At 39.4% G+C, this 19,807-nt stretch overlaps 1 protein-coding gene across 1 annotated transcript; it reads right to left on the bottom strand.

Moving 5' to 3' along the window:
• Positions 1-5,639: 5,639 nt before the first annotated feature.
• Positions 5,640-15,208, bottom strand: LOC106726521 (cytochrome P450 2B11-like). The gene is made up of 3 exons (XM_014541711.1): positions 15,182-15,208; positions 10,195-10,336; positions 5,640-6,318 (listed from the first exon to the last, which is right to left on the bottom strand). Exons 1-3 carry the CDS (start codon positions 15,206-15,208, stop codon positions 6,080-6,082), a joined length of 408 nt encoding a protein of 135 aa, XP_014397197.1. The 3' UTR covers positions 5,640-6,079.
• Between the last annotated feature and the right edge of the window lie 4,599 nt (positions 15,209-19,807).

Genomic DNA, 19,807 nt, shown 5'->3' with positions numbered 1-19,807 from the left:
GGGCGGAGGGCCCCCCCCCCCCCCCGAGTGCACAAATTTTTGTGCACCGGGCCTCTAGTCTATATATATAAAAGCCTAAGCCATGGGCTGACTGGCCAACTGGTAGCTATGACAAGCACTGACCACCAGGGGGCAGACGCTCAATGCAGGAGTGGAAACCACAGGCATGGAAACATGGAACAGACTGATGAATCTCAGAGGGAAGGGCGGAGAGGGGAGGGTGGGAAGAGATTAGCCAAACATTTTATATGCATACTAGAGGATTCGTGCACCGGTGGGGTCCCTTGGCCTGGCCTATAGGGATTGACCGAAACTGGCTCTCTGACATCCCCTGAGGGGTCCTGAATTGCAAAAGGGTGCAGGCCAGGCCGAGGGACCCCACCAGGGCATGAATCCATGCACCGGGTCTCTAGTAGTCAATAAAATTGTAATAAGTATGTATGGTGTTAGCTGGAAACTAGACTTACAGGAGGAAATCACTTCATAAGTTATATAAATGTCTAACCACTAAATTATACACCTGAAATTTATATAATATTAAATGTCAAGTAAAATTGAAAACTTTTTTAAATTTTAAAAACAAAGGAAGAATGGCATCTGCTTCATTTCTGCCTCACAAATCTTGCCCATCATCATTCTAACCTAGGACCATACAGGGAAGTGAAACCGGGTAGATAAAAGCACAACATAGAAATAAATGCCATTTGCTTAAAGTGGCAGAGCAGAAAGACAGAAGGCACTTACATCCTTGAAGGTTTCATGGAGCTGTCATTCTAGCCCTGGTATATCTACGTCCAGACATCCTTTATGTGGAAGAGAAATAAAATTTCTCTTGTCAGATTTAGTATGTGGCCGCTTTTTCGTTCACAATATATTCACAACATTGTGCAACCACCACCTCAATCTAGTTCCAAACATTTTCCTTGCTCCTAAAGAAAACCCTATATCCATAAAACAGTTACTTCTTATTCCTCCCTACTTCCTACCGCTGGAAGTCACCAATTCTCCAGCAATGAAGGCCCTGTGTCATTGTCTATGCTTTTGTTTATAATTATCTTTCTTTTATTCTCTCCCAAACCTTTTTTCAAAATTATTTTTTCATTGAGGTATAGGTAACATACATCATATTAGTTTCAAATATACAACATAATGATTTGATATAAATATATGTGGCAAAATGATCACCACAATAAGTCTAGTTAACATTCCTCATGAAACATAGTACAAATTGGTGTTTTTCTTGTGGTGAGGACTTTTAAGATTTACTTCTCTTAGCAACTTTCAAATATGCAATACAGAATTATTGACTACAGTTACCATGCTGTACATTATATCCTCATGACTTATTTGCTTTATAACTGGAAGTTTGTACCTTTTGGTCCCCTTCACTCATTTTGGCTATCCTCATCCCCCATCTCTGGCAACCACTGTCTTCTCTCTTTCTATGAGGTTGGGTTTTGTTTTTGTTTTTCAGATTCCACATGTAAGAGTGATCATGTAATATTTGTCTTTCTCTGTTCACTTATTTCACTTAGAATAATACCCTCAGGATCCATCTATGTTGTCACAAATGGCAATCTTTCATTCTTTTCTAGGGCTGAATAATATTCCATTGTATTTATGCCACAATTTCCTTATTCATTCATCCATCAGCAGACACTTAGGTTGATTAGTAAACATAGGGGTGCATATATATTTTTTTAATTAGTATTTTTTTCTCTTCAAGTAAATACTCTAAGGAGGGATTGCTGGATATGGTAGTTCTGATTTTAACTTTTTTAGATAGCTTTGTCCTGTTTTCCATAGTGGCTGTACCAATTTACATTCCCAACAGTGCACAAAGGTTCCTTTTTGTCCACATCACTGTCAACATGTATTATTTCTTGTCTTTTTGATAATAGCTATACTAACAGCTGTGAGGTGTTATCTCATTGTGGTTTTGATTTGTATTTTCCTTATAATTAGTGATTTTTTTAGCACCTTTTCATGTACCTGTTGGCCATCTGTATGTCTTCTTTAGAAAACTGTCCGTTAAGATCCTCTGCCCATTTTTAATCAGATTATTTGTTTTTTGCTGTTAGGGTGTAATATACAAAGTGTGTATTTTGTATATTAGTCCTTTCTACAATATGATTTGAAAACATTTTCTCCCATTTTTTGTATCCCAGCCCCATTGATGTTGGGCTTGACAATGTGACTCGTTATCCAACAGGAAGCAAACAGTCTGAATTTGGTGGCCCAGCTTTGGTAGCTTTTTGTGCTGCTGTCATCTGTATGAGAAGAACTTGCCTCAGGGTGCTGCTTCCCCATCAGCTTGGGTCCCAGGTTGAAAGACTTGAGGTTTTCATTTGGGTTCAGGTCTTTGCTAACAAATTTTTCTGTATCCAAGTATAAGATATACTTTTATTTTTAAATTAAATTTATTGGGGTAACATTGGTTAATAAGATCATATAGGTTTCAAGTGTACATTTCTATGATATCATGATCTGTATGTGGCATTGTGTGCTCACCACCCAAAGTCAAATCATCTTTTGTCACCATATATTTGACCTCTAGGTGAGATATAAGAACACGCCTACTATAGTCAAATCATCTTTTGTCACCATATATTTGACCCCCTCTAGGTGAGATATAAGAACACGCCTACTACAAGAACATTACCTGGCACATTAAAGTTCATTCATTCATCATCTTTTGTGTTTCTTTGCCTCATTTATTCTTGTCCTTTCTTTCCTTTAGCCCTCTTCCCCTCCTTTTTCTCCCCAGTAATCTTTTCCTCAATACTCTTATTGCCCCTGTGTCTGCCTTGCCATCAATTCTCTGATACCAATGAGGCATCCTACAATTCAATTCTATTCTGAGACTAACTACCTGGAGTTAGCATCAGATTCAGCGGGTATAAGGGCTCCATCCCACAATAGTAGCCCCAATTCCAACTCCTTTCTGTGAACATGGATTGTGATGGTGTGTGACAAGCAGGAGGAGCCTAGAATCCTAGGTTCCAAGTTTGGCCCGTCCATTGGTCTCCTTTGAGACATTGAATATCCATCTCACTTCTTAGGCCTTATTCTCCTAATGTCTGATAGGTGGGGTTGGACTAGATAACATCTTTTAGAAGCAACACTAGTTTATGATGTTTACTCACCTCCCAAAGTTAATTTAGAGTCAAGTGGGGTGATGACTTCCAAAGTGCTTTCTAAACAGGAAAGCACATTGTAGATAACCAATTGCTTGGGAAAGTATTCTTGCATTGCTCTGTGAATGAAAGCCTTTGCTCTCAATAAGCTTACCAACCCTTCTTATTCACTATCATTGCCACTCTGTCCTCTACCCATGGCACTTATCACTGTCTGCCATTATCTTGTTTAGTTATTTTCTCCCTCACTTGATGTCAGTTTCAATAGGGCAGGACATCTCCCTATTGGAACTGACATTAAGTGGGGAAGAAAATAACTACCAGTCTCAGCATGCTGCCTGGACCACCGTGGATTCTCAGTGAACAGTTATCAAATGAGTCCTGGGCATTTTGTCAACTCCTGTCAGGTGGCTCGGAAACACTTGCACCATCATTAAGCCCTGTTCTATTTTGATGCTTTCTGTAGGGAGAAGTAAAGGCCTTGTGAATGGCAACTTCTTTGTGAACACTACAAAGGAATTAATAAAATATGTGTGTGTTTTGTAATATTGGAAATTACTTTATAACAATGCATGCTGCTAAGGCGTTTGGAAACAGTAAAAGTGTTGTAAGTTGTGAAATGCTTTGTTAAACCACAAAGTGATTATAAATGCTTATTCTGTATACCATCTAAAATCTTTATACAAATTGTTCTATAAACAACGAAGAGCTTTTATACCGCAGAATACTATGTAAACAGAAAAAGGTTTTTGCTCAGGACAACACATTTTATAAATTGAGAAATTACCTGCCTTAAACTACGAAATGCTTTATAATGTGGAACAATAAATTGCTTTATGCTTTATAATAATAAGTTATTTACAAGAGGCAAAGTCTCTTACACAATGCAGTAAGCCCCTCCTCCCTTCCCAGCCCCAGCCTCCCTTCTCCTGAGCACTGGAGACAGCACACACTGCACCTGCCTGGCAGAGAGGATGCAACCGGAGAGGGGAGGGGGTTCCTTTGGCTGTTTGGCAGCCCCATACCCACATCATCCTCCCAGGAACCATCCATCTCTCCCATCCTTCACCGTGAAACGACCTCACTCCAGACATGCCTTGGTTGGGCCCCTCAGCACGGGGCAGGAGAAAAACCAAGGCACGGGCTGATGGGAAAGCCGCCCCTCTCCCCTCTTCCTGCCCTGTGCCTAGGAGCTCAGCCTGGCAAGTCATCATGCTCAGATTTGAGTCACTGACCTAAAAACAGTGACTTCACCCTTCTGAGCCTCAATGTGAAGAGTGGATGTATTTACTTATCAACCAGGTAAATAATACTTGGTCCCACTGGTTTAGCCACCTTATCAATTCTGTCATTTACTCTTTTAAACTGCCTGTAAAGAGGATCTGAGAGAGGTGGTCTGGCCCCATCCTTCCAGAACCTCAGGTCTGAAAGAGACTGAAGAGCACCTTCCATCACCCTGATAAAGAAGAGGAGAAAAACAAAACCAGGGCCACCTGGACACAAATGTTCATGGCAGTTCTATTCACAATTGCCACTAGGTGGAAGCAACCCACCTGTCAATTAACTCATGAAGGGATAAAAAAATGTGGTATTTACATACAATGGAATATTATCCTATCTAATAATAGACAAACATGGTAATTGACCGTACCTTCACTACGCCTCCCATGGGCTAATCAGCAAGATATGCAAATTAACCGCCAACAAAGATGGCGGTTAATTTGCATACGTAGGCACGAAGCAGCAGAGTGAAGACTGAAGGCGGCTCCAGCCGGAGCAGCGCAGGCTTGGAGGCGGCTCCGGCCAGAGCAGCGCAGGCTTGAAGGAGGCTCCAGCCGGAGCGAAGGCCTGGGTCCTGGGTGCCGGAGGAAAACCGGTGCCAGCAGCCAGGGGGAGGGAAGGCCTATTGCACGAATCTTTTCATGCAACAGGCCTCTAGTTCAACCATAAAAGGAATGAAATAATGACACATGCCGGATTGTGGATGAACTTTGAAAACATTATGCTAAGTGAAAGAAGCCAGACACAAAGTCACTTATTGTATACTAATTCCATTTATAAAAAATATCCATAATAATTAAGTTCAGTGAATCAGTGGTTGCCAGGGGTTAGAGCAGTGGTTCTCAACCTGTGGGTCACGACCATCGGAAAACACATATAGCATATCAGATATTTACATTACAATTCATAACAGTAGCAAAATTAGTTATGATGTAGCAATGAAAATAATTTTATGGTTGGGGGTCACCACAACATGAGGAACTGTATTAAAGGGTCGTGGCATTAGGAAGGTTGAGAACCACTGGGCTAGAGGGAGGGGAGAATGGGGGGTGATGAAAATGTTTTAGAACTAGATAGAGGTGATGGTTGCAAGACATTATCATTTTACTCAATGTCATTGAGTTGTACACTTCAAAATTAATAGTTAATTTTGTGTTATGCAAATTTTACTTAAAATAAATAAAAAAAGAACAAGGCAGCACAGATAACCATTTGGCCCAGAAGTAGCAGAGCTTTATTTTGATCTCACTGGTTTTGGAGAATAAAATCAGAGAGGTAAGAGAGACATTTTGGAGTCACATGGCACAGAACTTGAGGGCTGCCCTGGCTCTTTCAACTCAAGGAAGAAACAGGAGGGTGGAAGTGGGGGATATAGATGGAGACAAGGTAGAGTGGCAGGGCACCAGATTCTGCTCAGCTACCCTAGGTAACCTTGGATTTAAATCATTCCCTCACTTGGGCCTCAGTTTCCCAAGCTGAGCTAGAGGTGGTGGTATCACTAAGGTTCTGAAGGTATTTCTTGGTCCAGAAACCCTAAGGTTTTATCCTGGGTCAGCAGTGCAGACCATTGGGGATGAATGGTGCCTAGCAGACTGGATGAAGGAGAGACTCAGGAAGGTACTTTCCAGAGGGGACAGTGAGCAGGGAGGAGTAGGCGGCCTCTAAAAGTTCATTGTAGATACAGGTGGAGGCTGGAGGCAAGGACGCTGAAGGGAACTATATCCCTTCTCCTTCTCTCCCCAGCGGGGCAGGAAGGAGAGCTGGTACACAGGGGGCAGTTTCCCCAGCCCATTCTTCCGTGGAGTGAGGTCGATATCTTCTGGGGCCTTGGGAGAGCCCAAGGAAAAGTTCTTCAGTATGGAGGTCAAGAAGAGGAAGAGCTCTGAGCACAAGCAGTTTCCTGAGGATGTAAAGAGGGAGTGTGTCATTGGGGGAGATTCCTGGGAACCCTCCACCTCCCAGACATTTGCATGCTCATTTACATAGATTTACATATGCTCCTGTTCTTGTCCTCAATACCAACAACCATAACAACCGTGTGTGTGTGTGTGTGTGTGTGTGTGTGTGTGCATGCATGAGTTTCTCTCAGTCCCCACCTCCTCTCAGCCTATCCCCTACCATGCCCTCCGCTGTCTCTCTTGATCTCTGTTTGCTGTTTCTATCTTTTTCTGTGTCTCTGATTAAGTATGTTCCCAACTAAGCCAATTTATGAGAAAATGTGAAAATGTCCTAGATGGATATGCAGTAGGTGGGCACCAGTACCCTTCTTGGCTGTTAAAATATTGAACTACTTTGACAATTGGTGCACAGTCACTGCTCTAAGCTTCTGAGTGGTGCAGTGGTCTGGCCACCTTGGTCCCTTCTGCATGTACCCCACCTGCCCACAATCAGCAACTAACAGGGAGGCCTCCCAGACCCAGATCTTGCACCAACCAGTGGCAATTCTGATTGGTCAGTGGCCACATCATGCTTGATAAGCATTTTGAATAGCACTTCCTCCCACCATCACCCTATATTTCTGCTTCTCATATCCCCCACTCATATCTCCCTGCAAAGATGGGGTCAAACTTCACAAAGTGTCCCATAGAGAAGGAGTCATTTATTGACTTTATTATCCATTATTGATGTTAGCACAGGCTGTCCACTGGCATAACCAAGGGAGAGCACAAACATGTCCCTGGGCTGGGCCACACTTTGGACTGCATCCTGTTGCCCTGCAGTCCAAAGGAGGGGCCGAGAGCTGCCCGGTGCAGTGTGGTAAAGTGCATTACTGTTCATAAATATTCATGGCACACCTCTGGGTGCATAAACATCTCTGCCCTGTTGATCTTGGATGGGCCTTGTTTTGGCCATTAAAGTGAGAGCTACACTGATGTGTTATGTTGCTTTTCTAGTTTCTGCATGTGTCAGGATAGAGTCTCAGTAGCCCCCATTTCTACGGAAGTGGGATGGACATTTCCATGAGCATAAAATTAATTTTTTTGCTTTAAGCAGCTAAGATATTCAAGCTGTTTATCTTAGGCTAGCCTGCCCTGAATAATACAGGCCACGACTTTCTGCTGGGCCTTGGGCCTGCCCCCTTCCTCTGGGCTTCTCTTGTCTCCACTCTACAAGACAGTGTATGATCTGACATTAAGACATCTACTATTTTTTTAACAAGTCTAGGAGAAAAGCAATTTGACCATCTTGATAGGAGCTGAAAAAATATTTGAGAATATTCAACACCAAATCTTAATTTAAATTTTTCAAAAAGAACCTGTTGCCCTTGCTGGTTTGGCTCAGTGGATGGAGCGTCAGCCTGCGGACTGAAGGGTCCCGGGTTCGATTCCAGCCAAGGCCACATGCCTGGGTTGAGGGCTTTATCCCCAATGGGGGATGTGCAGGAGGCAGCCAGTCAATGATTCTCTCTCATCATTGATGTTTCTATCTCTCTTTCCCTCTCCCTTCCTCTCTGAAATCAATAAAGATATATATTTTTAAAAAGAACCTGTTATAAAATGCAGAGAAAAAAGATATTTTTAATTTAATTTTAAATTGAGAAAAAATAAGTGGCAGAATAACCACAAATATCTGGAAAAGGTCATAGTCAGCATTAAGCTTAATGAAAAAAATGAAAATATACTTCTTAAAATTAGGAATTAGATAAGATTGCTCACCATTACTACTATTCTTTACCATGATTTTGGAAGTGCTAGGTCATGATATCAGGGAAAAAGTGACATATGGATTTAATGTAAGAAAGAATTGACTAAAAGTGTCATCATTTGCAGAAGCTAAACACCAATTATCTGGAACCCTAAGCAGACACAGTGAAAAACTGTTAGTAATAAAAGTACTATAAAATAGTCCAATTATGGAAAAAATATCTCCCCCAAAAGCATAATACTAATGAAAACAATTAAAAATACTATTAGTAGAGTCATATGGACTGAATTGTGTCCTCCCAAAATTTACATATTGAACCCCTAACCTGTAGGTGGGGCCTTTGGGAGGTAATTGAGGTTAGATGAGGTCGTGAGGGTGGGCCCCCATGGTGGGATTAGTGTGCTTATAAGAAGAGGAAAAGACAGCAGAGCTTTCTGCCATGGGAGGACACAAGAAGGTGGACAACGGTGAGCCAGGAAGAGAGCTCTCACAGACTCTGGCCATGCTAACACCCTGATCTTGGACTGCCAGCCTCCAGAACTGTGAGAAATAGATTTCTGTTGTTTAAGCCATTCAGTCTGTGGCATTTTGTTTTGGCAGCCACAGCTGACTAGTACAAAGAGGTTCTATGAACAATAGCAACACTCTTCTTCCATGTTTCTTAGGAATAAATTTAGCATGAAATATGCAAAACCTAGTTTAAAAAAAAAATCCAAGATGCCACCAAATCATACAAGAGTAGATTCAATGAACACACTATCTTTTTGTCTGAGGTATCTTAAATTTGTAAAGTTGTCAAAGCTATACAAATGAAACTAGAAATGTAATTCCTAAAGATCTTATTGAAATTTTTTGAGACCTTGAAAAATTATTCTAAAGTACACTTGAAAGAAAAAAATGTGTCACAGAAACCACAAGACTATCTGAAAAAGAAGAGTAATGGAGGAGACTATCCCCTGTAAAATATTAAAACATACTGTAAAGATATAACAATTCTGACATTACGGTATACTCATAGTTAAAAGAGGAAGACAGATCAGTGACTTAATGTAAACAAACCAGAAATAGACATAAGGTACTTAACCTTTTAGCATATGACAAATTTTAAGTTAATGGCTGAAAGTTGAATTATTTGATAAGTGATTGGATCAGGGTACTTGTACAAACCTGAAAGTAAGTATTCTTTAAATTTTAACGTCCCAAGTGACTCCTGGTCCTCACTATACTCCAGGGCTTGAATTTTAATAACTGGCTAACGAAAAAATAAGTCAAATTTTTCTCCTTTTCCTTTCCCTTCTGTTCCCTTTCCCCCCCCTTACCTTTCTCTCATCTACTTTTCTATTATCTATCTAACTATCTATCTACCATCACATACCTTTGTGTGCATGCACATATTTATTAATCCTCACCCGAGGATATTTTTCCATTGACTTTTCAGAGAGAGTGGAAGGGAGGGAGATAGAAACATAAATGTGAGAGAGACACATCGATTGGTTGCCTCCTGCACATGCCTTGATTAGGGCAGGGGATCGAGCCTGCAACCAAGGTACCCTTGGTTGGAATCAAATCCGGGACCCTTCAGTATGCAAGCTGACACTCTATCCACTGAGCCAAACCAGTTAGGACTGCATGCACATATTTAATAAAAATTTTGGAAAAACATCTCGGTAATATTAACAAGTCTGGTTTGGTGCTGAGTTACAGGTGATTTTTACTTTCAACTTTATTACTTTCTTATTTATATAAAAATTAGAAAAAAACAATAAAGATATTTTATTTTGAAAGAAAAACTGAACATGCCTTTCCCAGTTCTTGGCACATAACAGGTACTCAATAATGGATCATTTATTTGCCTGTTCCTTGTGTATACGTGTGGGTGCCTGTGTATGTCTGTGTCTTCCACTTGATCTCCATCACTGACTTAGTCTCCATTTTTCTCCACCATCAACCTCCTCCGTGTCCTTCCCCTTCGGACCATCTTTGTCTCTTGGGAGTCTTACTTTCTCTTTCCTTCAGAATTCTAATCTTTTCCAAAAATGTTCACCCCGTTTGGGGTTGGACAAAGGGAGCAAGTCACACACAGAAGAAAGGGTGAACAGTGTTCTTATAGGGTGGGAAGGACGTGGCTTACCCATGGAGAAAGCAATGAAGGCCTCCCGCTTCCTGAAGTTGCCCTCCACATCCAGGAAGTGGCCAGGGTAGAAGACGTCTGGCTTCTCAAAGTACCGTGAGTCATGGAGGACAGAGTTGATGATGGGGTACACAGTAGTGCCCTAGAGGATGTCAAAGCCAAGGGCCCCAAATGACCACCAACAAGGAGTGGCTGAATCATCAGGGTACCACAATTGATAAGGAGCTTCACCTACTGTGTAGCTCTACAGTTGGGAACTGAAATATTGAAATGATTCTGCCCCATTTGGTTAATAACTGTCCCAAGCCCTCCTGATACCAACCACCCTGACACACCTTCCTCGAGATTTTTTGGACATTTCCATGATCTATCAACTAAAAGTTTCACATATAGCTTAGCAAAGGCCTCCAAGTCCAGATACCAGCATAAAGGTCAGAATCTAGTCTGATGGGTGGTGCCCACTGGCTCATTAGGTACTATGACTACCACCCCTATGTACATCTATACTTGGAAACACTTGGGGTTGGTTTCTTTGATACTTTCCTCTCAGAGAGAGTCATCGTTTCCTTTGTGTATGTCTCTTACGTCTTTTCTCATAAAAAGGAAACACCACAGGGATAGAACACAGACATAGACTCCCTCGAAGCCTGTTGTCTGAGCCAGGCTCACAGGCTGGGGAGGAGGTATACAGTTCTCTCCATACTGTCATCTGTTTACACAAACTTGACTTGGGTCCCCTACATAAAAGCCAAATGAAGTTATTCCTTCCACCTTGCGCTATGTCCTGAGAACTTGACTTTGTGATCAGAATAAACAGGACTCTGCCATACTGGAGTGCATCTGACAGCCAGCTAAATAGATTGGGGATTCAGCTGTCCCTTTGTCTCTTAGTTTGGTTGTGCCCGCTCTCAGGGGAAGTTGTCATAGGAAAGGTTTGTCATCTCAATCTTCTTCGCTTTGTTAGTGACTGCCTGTAGCAACAAAGGGCTTTTGCTGTCTTAGATTGTTCTGGGAATAAACTTTTTTGGATTTTGTGAGGGCTGTATTTTTTATTTGTACTGTTATGTAGGATGATTCTTGCATCCTTGGTTAAGCCATAATAAGGCTTATTTGCTTGAGTCGCTTTTAATCTTACTCATCGTGGCCAGATGATAGATCGTTTAAGTTGGCTATATTTGAGAAAAAAAATTTCAATAGCTTTTTTGAAAGGTTTGTTGCAATAGGCTAATAAAAAAATTTAGACACAACCTTGGCCAGGTGGCTCCGTTGGTTTAGAGCAGTGGCCGGCAAACTCATTAGTCAACAGAGCCAAAATCAACAGTACAACGATTGAAACAGTACAACGTTGAAATTTCTTCTGGTGAATCAATATCAACGGTACAACGATTGAAATTTCTTTTGAGAGCCAAAATTTTTAAACTTAAACTCTATAGGTAGGTACATTGTTATTAACTTAATTAGGGTACTCCTAAGGCTTAGGAAGAGCCACATTCAAGGGACCAAAGAGCCGCATGTGGCTCACGAGCCGCAGTTTGCCGACCACGGGTTTAGAGCGTCGTCCTGTACACCAAAAGGTTGCAGGTTTGATCCCCTGTTGGGAAGCATACAGGAGGCAACCAATTGATATTTCTCTCACATTGATATTTCCCTCTCTCTCCCTTTCTCTTTCCAGAAATCATAAAAACATATCCTCAGATGAGGGTTAAATTTTTTTTAAATTTACATACAGAGGATACCTAAAATGTAAGACGGATGTAATTCCTAATGCTCCCTTCTATACTCCTTTGAATATTCATTCAGGTAATCCTCTGTCTAAATTGCTTTCCTACTCTAAAGAGATTATTGTGTGGACAAAGGCCAATCTAGGGTCATAGTTAAAGATCTCCTGAAGATAGCTATTGCCTTTGTCCCAAAGCTTGGCTTTCTGCCTGCCTGGGACATGCAGGCTGTCAGCTCTTTCTTTGGGCTATTGGAGAGAAGGACTCTAGAAGTTCAGAAGATTTATATAATCTTGAATCCATGACATTGTTGAATACTGCCAGAAACATTTGCTGTTTGTCCTGGCTGAAACCCGATAAGATATTTGAAAATTTAATAATTCTATGATTTAAAAATTGGCCTAATTTTAGAGCCTGAGAGGAATGTTTTTAGGTCTTCTCCCCTAAGCTAAAATGAAAGTATGCACCCAGAGGAAAAGAAGCAAATCAGGATGATGTAGTTGATGGGTACATAACCCTATGATGTCACTTAAGTTACAACCCAATTTTTTCAGAGCTTGAGATCAATTTTCCTTATTTTACAAATCTTCCCAGTCAGAAATGCAATCCTAGGAACAATTCAAAACCTATCTATCTTTCCCATTCCCAATTCCTAAACCTAAAGAAAAAAAAAAGAGGCTAAAAAAAAATACAAGCTGCTCCACAGCTTCCATATGATTAGTTGTCAAGGACAAATATGAATCTTAATTGTCTTCACAAATATTAATCTCTAACCATCTGAGCAGATAAACTGAACTTTCCTTTTATAACTGGTAAGTTTTACATTATCATACCCATCTCATGGCTAAAATTTTAAAATGAAAACTATGTAAGGTCTCTGTTTGCATATATGTGTCTATGAATGTTTATAAATGTACGTTTGTTACATATATGTTTGGTATTTTCTACTCCACATGATATTGCTAATTTGTAAAAGAGCTCTACTTAATTGGCTTAAATAAGTGCATATATTAAACTTCTGAAAAATATAAACTAACTCAAGTGCTTTTCAGGTTCATGTGCTCTGAGGTAAATATTTGGTACTAAAGCTAACATAGTTTTTTTAGTTTAAGATAGGTATGTGTTTGGTGTTATCAGAATTAAATATAACATTTTTGTTCTACCTGTTTTTGTTGTTGAATAAATCCATTTTATCAAGAAAAATAACTTAAGGTGATGGCTAATTGCATTAATGTCTTATAAAATTAGTAGTCTAAATATAATTGTTAAGAGCAAATAAATTAAGTAGATGTATGTAAGATGAGGTTTATTTTAGCAATGTTATGATATGTCTACTTTTAACAGTTTTCCAAATCTCTTTGGTAACTTACACCCTTAGAATTTTGCTAATTAAGTTAATTGATGAGTCAGGTTAAATTCATTGAATATCCAGATCATTTCCAAATAAGGTAAAATAATGGAACATTAATTACCAAACAGAAGCCTGTCTACTTTTGGTTTCTTATTACAGATAAACTAAAAGAAAACATGTCTCATGCCACATTGAAAAATTATACTATGAAAAAGTATATATTTCTAGAAATTATGGAATATGTTTATAATTTGCCAACCTAAAGAATACTAGTGTAGCAGACAATTTACAATTGTTTATTTAATTTTCACTAGAACTTAAGGTTTCTAAAGGTTAAGAATTCTAATATATGTAATTAAAGCTACAAATAAGAAAAAGGGAAACAACTCTATATACAAGAAAAGTGGGATGTGTCTTGGCTTTGAAAACGTATGAGGTATGGAGATGTGTTTTAGTTAAGGGAAATGAAAGTGATTTTGTCCTGGTTGGGATGTGAGAGGAGACAGAGAGATAACTTTACCTTGTAGAATTAAACTGGCTAAAGCTGAATTGTTATTATAGGGTTTTAAAATTATTTTTCTTTATTTATTTTCAAATTATAAGAGAAAGTTTATTTAGGAAGTAAGCCAGCTGAACTGTGTGGGCTCAGGAAATAAGTTACAGAAGCAAAAGAAGGGTCCTTGGAGCTTAGGGGAGAGAAAGGCAAAGGTAACGCTTCGGGGGAAATAAAGAGGGGGGAGCCACAAGGGTGCTCCTGAGAGCAAGCGTGCAAGTTATTTTTGAATTGCAGTTGACATTCAATATTATTTTATATTAGTTTCAAGTCTACAGTATAGATGTCAGACATTCACATAATTTACAAAATGATCACCTCAATAAGTCTGGTACCCCTCTGACACCATACATAGTTATTATAATATTATTGACTATATTCCCTATGCTGTACTTTACACCCCCATGACTATTTTATAACTACCAATTCTTAATCTATAGGGGTTTTTCAAAATGAGCTGTAGTATCAATAATGTACTTATATGAAACTGAAAGTTAATATTTCTTTTACCTGCCAAAAGGAAAAGTTTTCCTGTACTAGTATGCCCCTGATATGAGATTATAAAAGGAAGGCAATATTTTTTTATTAATATGATTTCCTGTGCTCTTTATCAGCAGGTCTTTAAGTAAACCTAGTATTGTTAATATTAAAAGAGCTAAATTTTGCTCCCGACTAAATGACCTTCTGTATTTGTCTTTGAAATCTTTTATAGTTGGTATGGTTAAATGAGTAATTAAGTATCCTATATAATAAAGAGCTAATATGCTAATTAGACCAAACAGCAGAACAACCGTCTAGATGACCTTCCGGACGAAGCCAGGGTTGCGAGGGCCAAGGTAGCAGCTGGGGCTGCGAGGGCCTACCCTTGCATGAATTTCGTGCATCAGGCCTCTAGTTGTTTCATAATGACCTATGATCCTATTGAGTCAAGTGTTTTACAACCTCTTTGATATATCTGACAAACTTCCCCAAATTAAATTCTAAATGAAGTCCTTTAGACCTCTAGCTAACTTTGAACTTTGTCATAGAGTCCCTGAGATATCTCAAAGATTTGTTCTCTCTCCATATACAAGGACATATGTTACATGGATAGCATTGTCAAATAAGTGATGTTAAACCTCCTTAGATTACATTTGTGTGGGTATTAATGCGTTCTAGAAATTGTATAAAAATTTTAAAATTCTGATATATCTTGGTACAAGGCTGTTACTAATAATACTAGTTATTATCTTAGAAAGTTGTGTGTTACAGAAATAAGCAAATTTCCTTGTCAATTTCACTATACTCTCATGAGATCTTTAACCATGTAGAATAAAATTGTTAAGAGCAAATAAGTATTTTTGTCATTTACAGTTATTGTCTTACTTTGATGCTTTCACAAATATGTTTCATCTTCAGAGCAATTCTTGGAAAAGATTCTGATATTACTCTAGAATACAGGATTCTGATAAACTTTTATATCATACCATTGAACAGGATAAGAATTTGCAGAACTCTAATGAAGAAACTGATGGCTTCATAAAACTGCTAATAAAAGATCAACAATAATTAATTACATGGGACTAAATTAACTAATGAAGATAATGGAATCTAATGAACAAAATAAACAAACTAAAGAAAAACAATATCATAGATAGAGAGAACAGAATGACTGCTATCAGAGGGGAGAGGAGTTGGTGACTGGGTAAAAAAGTGAAGGGATCAAGCAGAAACAACCAAAACAAAACCTCATGGACAACAGCATGGTGATTACCAGAGGAAAGGGGGTGGAAGAAGTATAAGGTAAAAAGGGGATATAAATGGTGACAGAAGGAGGCTTGACTTTGGATGGTGAACACACAATACAATATACAGATGATGTATTATAGAATTTTACACTTGAAACCAGTGCCACCTCCAATAAATTCTATTAAAATTTTTAAAAGGAAAAATGATAATTAAAACTGTTATGACTTTGCTTTGAAATAGTTCTGCTTAATTTATTCAATTTCCAGATATAAGAACTGTTTTTCTCCTAAGCTACCTATGACGTAGTGCAATTTGGTAAATTATACCTTTGTATGCAGAGTTGAAACATTTATCTTTTTCTCTCTACTGGCTATATTATTCAAACCTTTGACTGAAATGTCATATTTGAGAGAGACAGGCATAGACTCAGATATAACATACAGCTCTAAGGAACTAAGATTGATTTATGGAAGCCAATAAAGCCTACTTGGAAAATTCAGCCTAGTACCTTTCTCTTTTTTTTTAATATATTTTATTGATTTTTTACAGAGAGGAAGGGAGAGGGACAGAGAGCCAGAAACATTGATGGGAGAGAAACATCAATCAGCAGCCTCCTGCACACCTCCCACTGGGGATGTGCCCGCAACCAAGGCACATGCCCTTGACCGGAATCGAACCCGGGACCCTTCGGTCCACAGGCCGACGCCCCATCCACTGAGCCAAACCGGCCAGGGCCAGCCTAGTACCTTTCTTACAGAGTTCCCAGCAGTCTTACCAGATGAGTAAGAAAGGTCCTGCCCTGTGGCAGGCACAGGAACCTCGGGATATTTTGGGGACCTTGAAAAGAGAGGAATTTACCCAAATCTATAGGCACTGCAGGCAGAGTCTTATGGCAAGTCCTTGCTTGACTTTCCTGGTCTCAAGAGACCTTTAAAAGTCAATCTGAAGATTCCTTGTGAAAGTTTCTAGCAAGACACATTCAAAAGAAACTATAGATGTTGATTATTCTTGCTACACCTGTGTAAAGAACAGGCCAAGCTCATTAAAACTAGATTTATTTTACAAACAAATTAGCCTGAATTTGGCTATTTTTGGTAAAAATAGGGGTGATTTTAGAGAGAAAAATGATGTTTCGGTAACATGCCTTTGGGGATATCAAATTCTACTGCTATCTGTTATCTTTTGAGGTTTTCTTTTCTACCTGTAAAATGGACTAGACCCTGAATTCTAGTGTCCTCCAATACCTACTATGATTTTCTGAATTAATATTTCCAATTTTTCTCTCACTTTTCTGACTTGGAATCATTATGAACTAAAATTCTCTTTTTCCTGAAGTCCTGCAAACTAAAGCTAAATGACTTCATATTAACTGAAGGAAATCACCACAGTAGCCCTTGAATGGGCAATCTTTGTGCCTGTTGGACAGCCACTCAGAAAGATAACAGACATTCAAACTGCAGACCAGGGAAATCTGTCAGAGTCCCTGCCTGCCTTTATCCCAGCTGAAGAGGACTTGAGCCGAGATCTGGAACTCTGCTTGACTGATGGCCTTCAGAACGCAGAACCTGAGATTACAGTCTTCTCCAATCATTAATTATTATTTTTGTTTTTCTCCACAGAGATGCCTCTTATAAAATACCTTATTTCTTGTACCATAGAACCTAACTTTGGGGGGGCCACCTCACCACTTTCTGAACTGAGATACAACTATTTAACTGAACTCATCTGTTCTCATAACTAAGAGATTGGTTCGATGAGATGGAGCAATCTATTGGCCCAACTTCTGGAATGTGAAACTTTTCAGAAATTTTCAAAGGCGGGACTGAAGGGGTTCAGACCAGCCTCCCCAAAATATGCTACTTTGTTATGTAGATTATTTTGACCTAAAGACAATAGAGACCCTGCAGGCTCAGGAGAGACTTCTACCCTCCTTCTCCCTTAACTTCCTAGAAGAATTTAAGTTACGGGCTTGCCCATAATGTGGTATTACCAGAGATCACTTTTTATGACCTATCTGTATAGCAGGGAAAATACCTAATTACTAAAAATCTGCTCTTTTTATCAACCTATGAATTATCTTCCTCTCCTCTGAAGACCCAGGTCACTTACCATATTCTTTAGCTCAGGATGACATATACATGTCATTTTATTTTCCATCTCTGAAACTCTCATGTATGCGGGGGCCCCATGCATATGTATGTAATTAAATTTGGTCATGTTCTCTTGTGACTATGTCTCGTGTAAAGTTAATTATTAGATGAGCCAAAGGAACCTAAAGGAGTAGAGGGAATTATTTCCTCCCCCCAAAGGTCCATAACAATGTGCTCAAAAAAGTTACCTATAAATGACCTGCAGGCTCTTGGGAAGGCCTTTTGAACTACTTACTAAGCTGTGGGGTAATTGTCCCTTCCTAATGAACGCATCAAGAAAGAAATCAATGGCTTCTTTATGGAGAAGTCCTGCCTGATGTTTCATAACTTGGGTAATGATAGGTAGATAGAAATTCATTCAACACTAAGGTCCGCCTTTTTTTTTTTTTTTTTAACTGAAAATGAGTTCTGGCTGGAACTGAAATCATATCCTGCTGTTCCACTGATTTAGTATGTGCTCTTATATAAGTCACTTCCCCACTCTGGGCCTTAAATTTCTTACCTGTAAAATAAAGAGGTTTGATGAGATGAGAGTTTCTCCAAGTCTGATCTGCAGACCATGAGCATGAGATTCAATCAAGGGATGTTTAATTTGTAAATTAGCAATAAGTTACAAATAATCAAGTTCTTTGCCAACCTAAGTGTTTCTGTCAAAAGCCATGTGTTTCATAGACTAAAAAATGCTCTGTGACAGGCAGATAGCTCTGGTGATAGTGGTGTTAGCAGGGTGGAGGGATTAAGCAAAAAAGGGGGGGAAAAGAGAGAGAACTCATGGACGAGGACAACAGTGTGTTGTTAGCAGATGGGGCAGGCTGGTGGGTGGAGGTGGAAGAAGGGATAAATGATAATGGATAAAATAATAAATAAATAAATAAATAAATAAATAAATAACACATTTGATTAAAGAAAAAAATGCTCTGTGAATGATTATGCTTTGTGCCTGGATCAGCATAAAGCACCTTATAATCTCCCAAGTGTTTCTGCAATTTGCAAAACACTTCAGAAGGAAAAAGTACCTTCAAAACCAGGGGTGAGCAACTCCTGGCACGCGTGCCAAACATGGCACGCCAGTAACTTTTGCTGGCACGCGAAACCCTCTCTTATAATCTTCCATTTACAATTTTTTTAATATCGACTTCTTTATTTTTCAGATAAATTCAGTGTAGGTGCATCTTAGATAAATAAATAATTTTACATAACAAGTTATCTTAAAGACCATAGACATGGATTGACGAGAGAGGGGAAGAGCAATTTCTATGCCTCTGCCTTAACTCTCCCTGCCTTCCTAGATCAGACCAGTGTTTTGGTTTCATCCACATACGCTTGTGAATCTTTGTTCTCAGTGATGAATTTTGTTAAGTCTCGTAATAGGAGTAGCCTGACGGATGAAAGTAGTAGCTCGTGCATATCTCTGAAGGTCACGAAATATAAACCTGATGTAAAATCTCTGTCATCAGTGATGCAGCAGCAAAAGTCCCACTGATAATATCAAACGGAGTCATAAAGTTTTCAGCTGCCTCCTGCACACCCCCTACTGGGGATGTGCCCGCAACCAAGGTACATGCCCTTGACCGGAATCGAACCTGGAACCATTCAGTCTGCAGGCCGACGCTCTATCCACTGAGCCAAACCGGTTAGGGCAAAAATAAATGTATTTTTAATCTTCATATACTGTGTTTTTGTCGTTTAAATGAATTTTATTATTTCTTCAAGGGTCTTCACATACATACACCTTAAGAGATATCAAGTAGGCGTAACATGTTCTCAAAAAATTAGGGTTGGCACACAGAAGAATTTTGAGTCAGAGATTTTGCTGGTTTTGGCACGCACTCACAAAAAGATTGCCCACCCCTGTTCTAAACTATAGGGTGCTTCATTAAATAAAAAATATTTTGTAAACTGTAAGTACCTCCTCAACTTCAAAGAGCTTTGTCAGCAGCAAAGCTTTAGTGTAAGTTGCAAATACTTACAGGGGTAGACTTTATATTTTTCACAGCGGAGGGTGGTGCTGGAGATGTCCGTACCAGCAAAGAACAGCTGGACCACCGTGAGGAGAAGACTCTTATGGTGGAACTTACGCTCAGGGTCAGAGCTCTCCTGGGACAGTGATGGA

This window comes from Myotis brandtii, unplaced genomic scaffold (assembly GCF_000412655.1).
Source record: "Myotis brandtii unplaced genomic scaffold, ASM41265v1 scaffold277, whole genome shotgun sequence".
Lineage (NCBI taxonomy): Eukaryota > Metazoa > Chordata > Mammalia > Chiroptera > Vespertilionidae > Myotis > Myotis brandtii.
The sequence above is the reverse complement of the archived record's forward strand: the minus strand, read 5'-3'. Positions and strand labels throughout refer to the sequence as shown.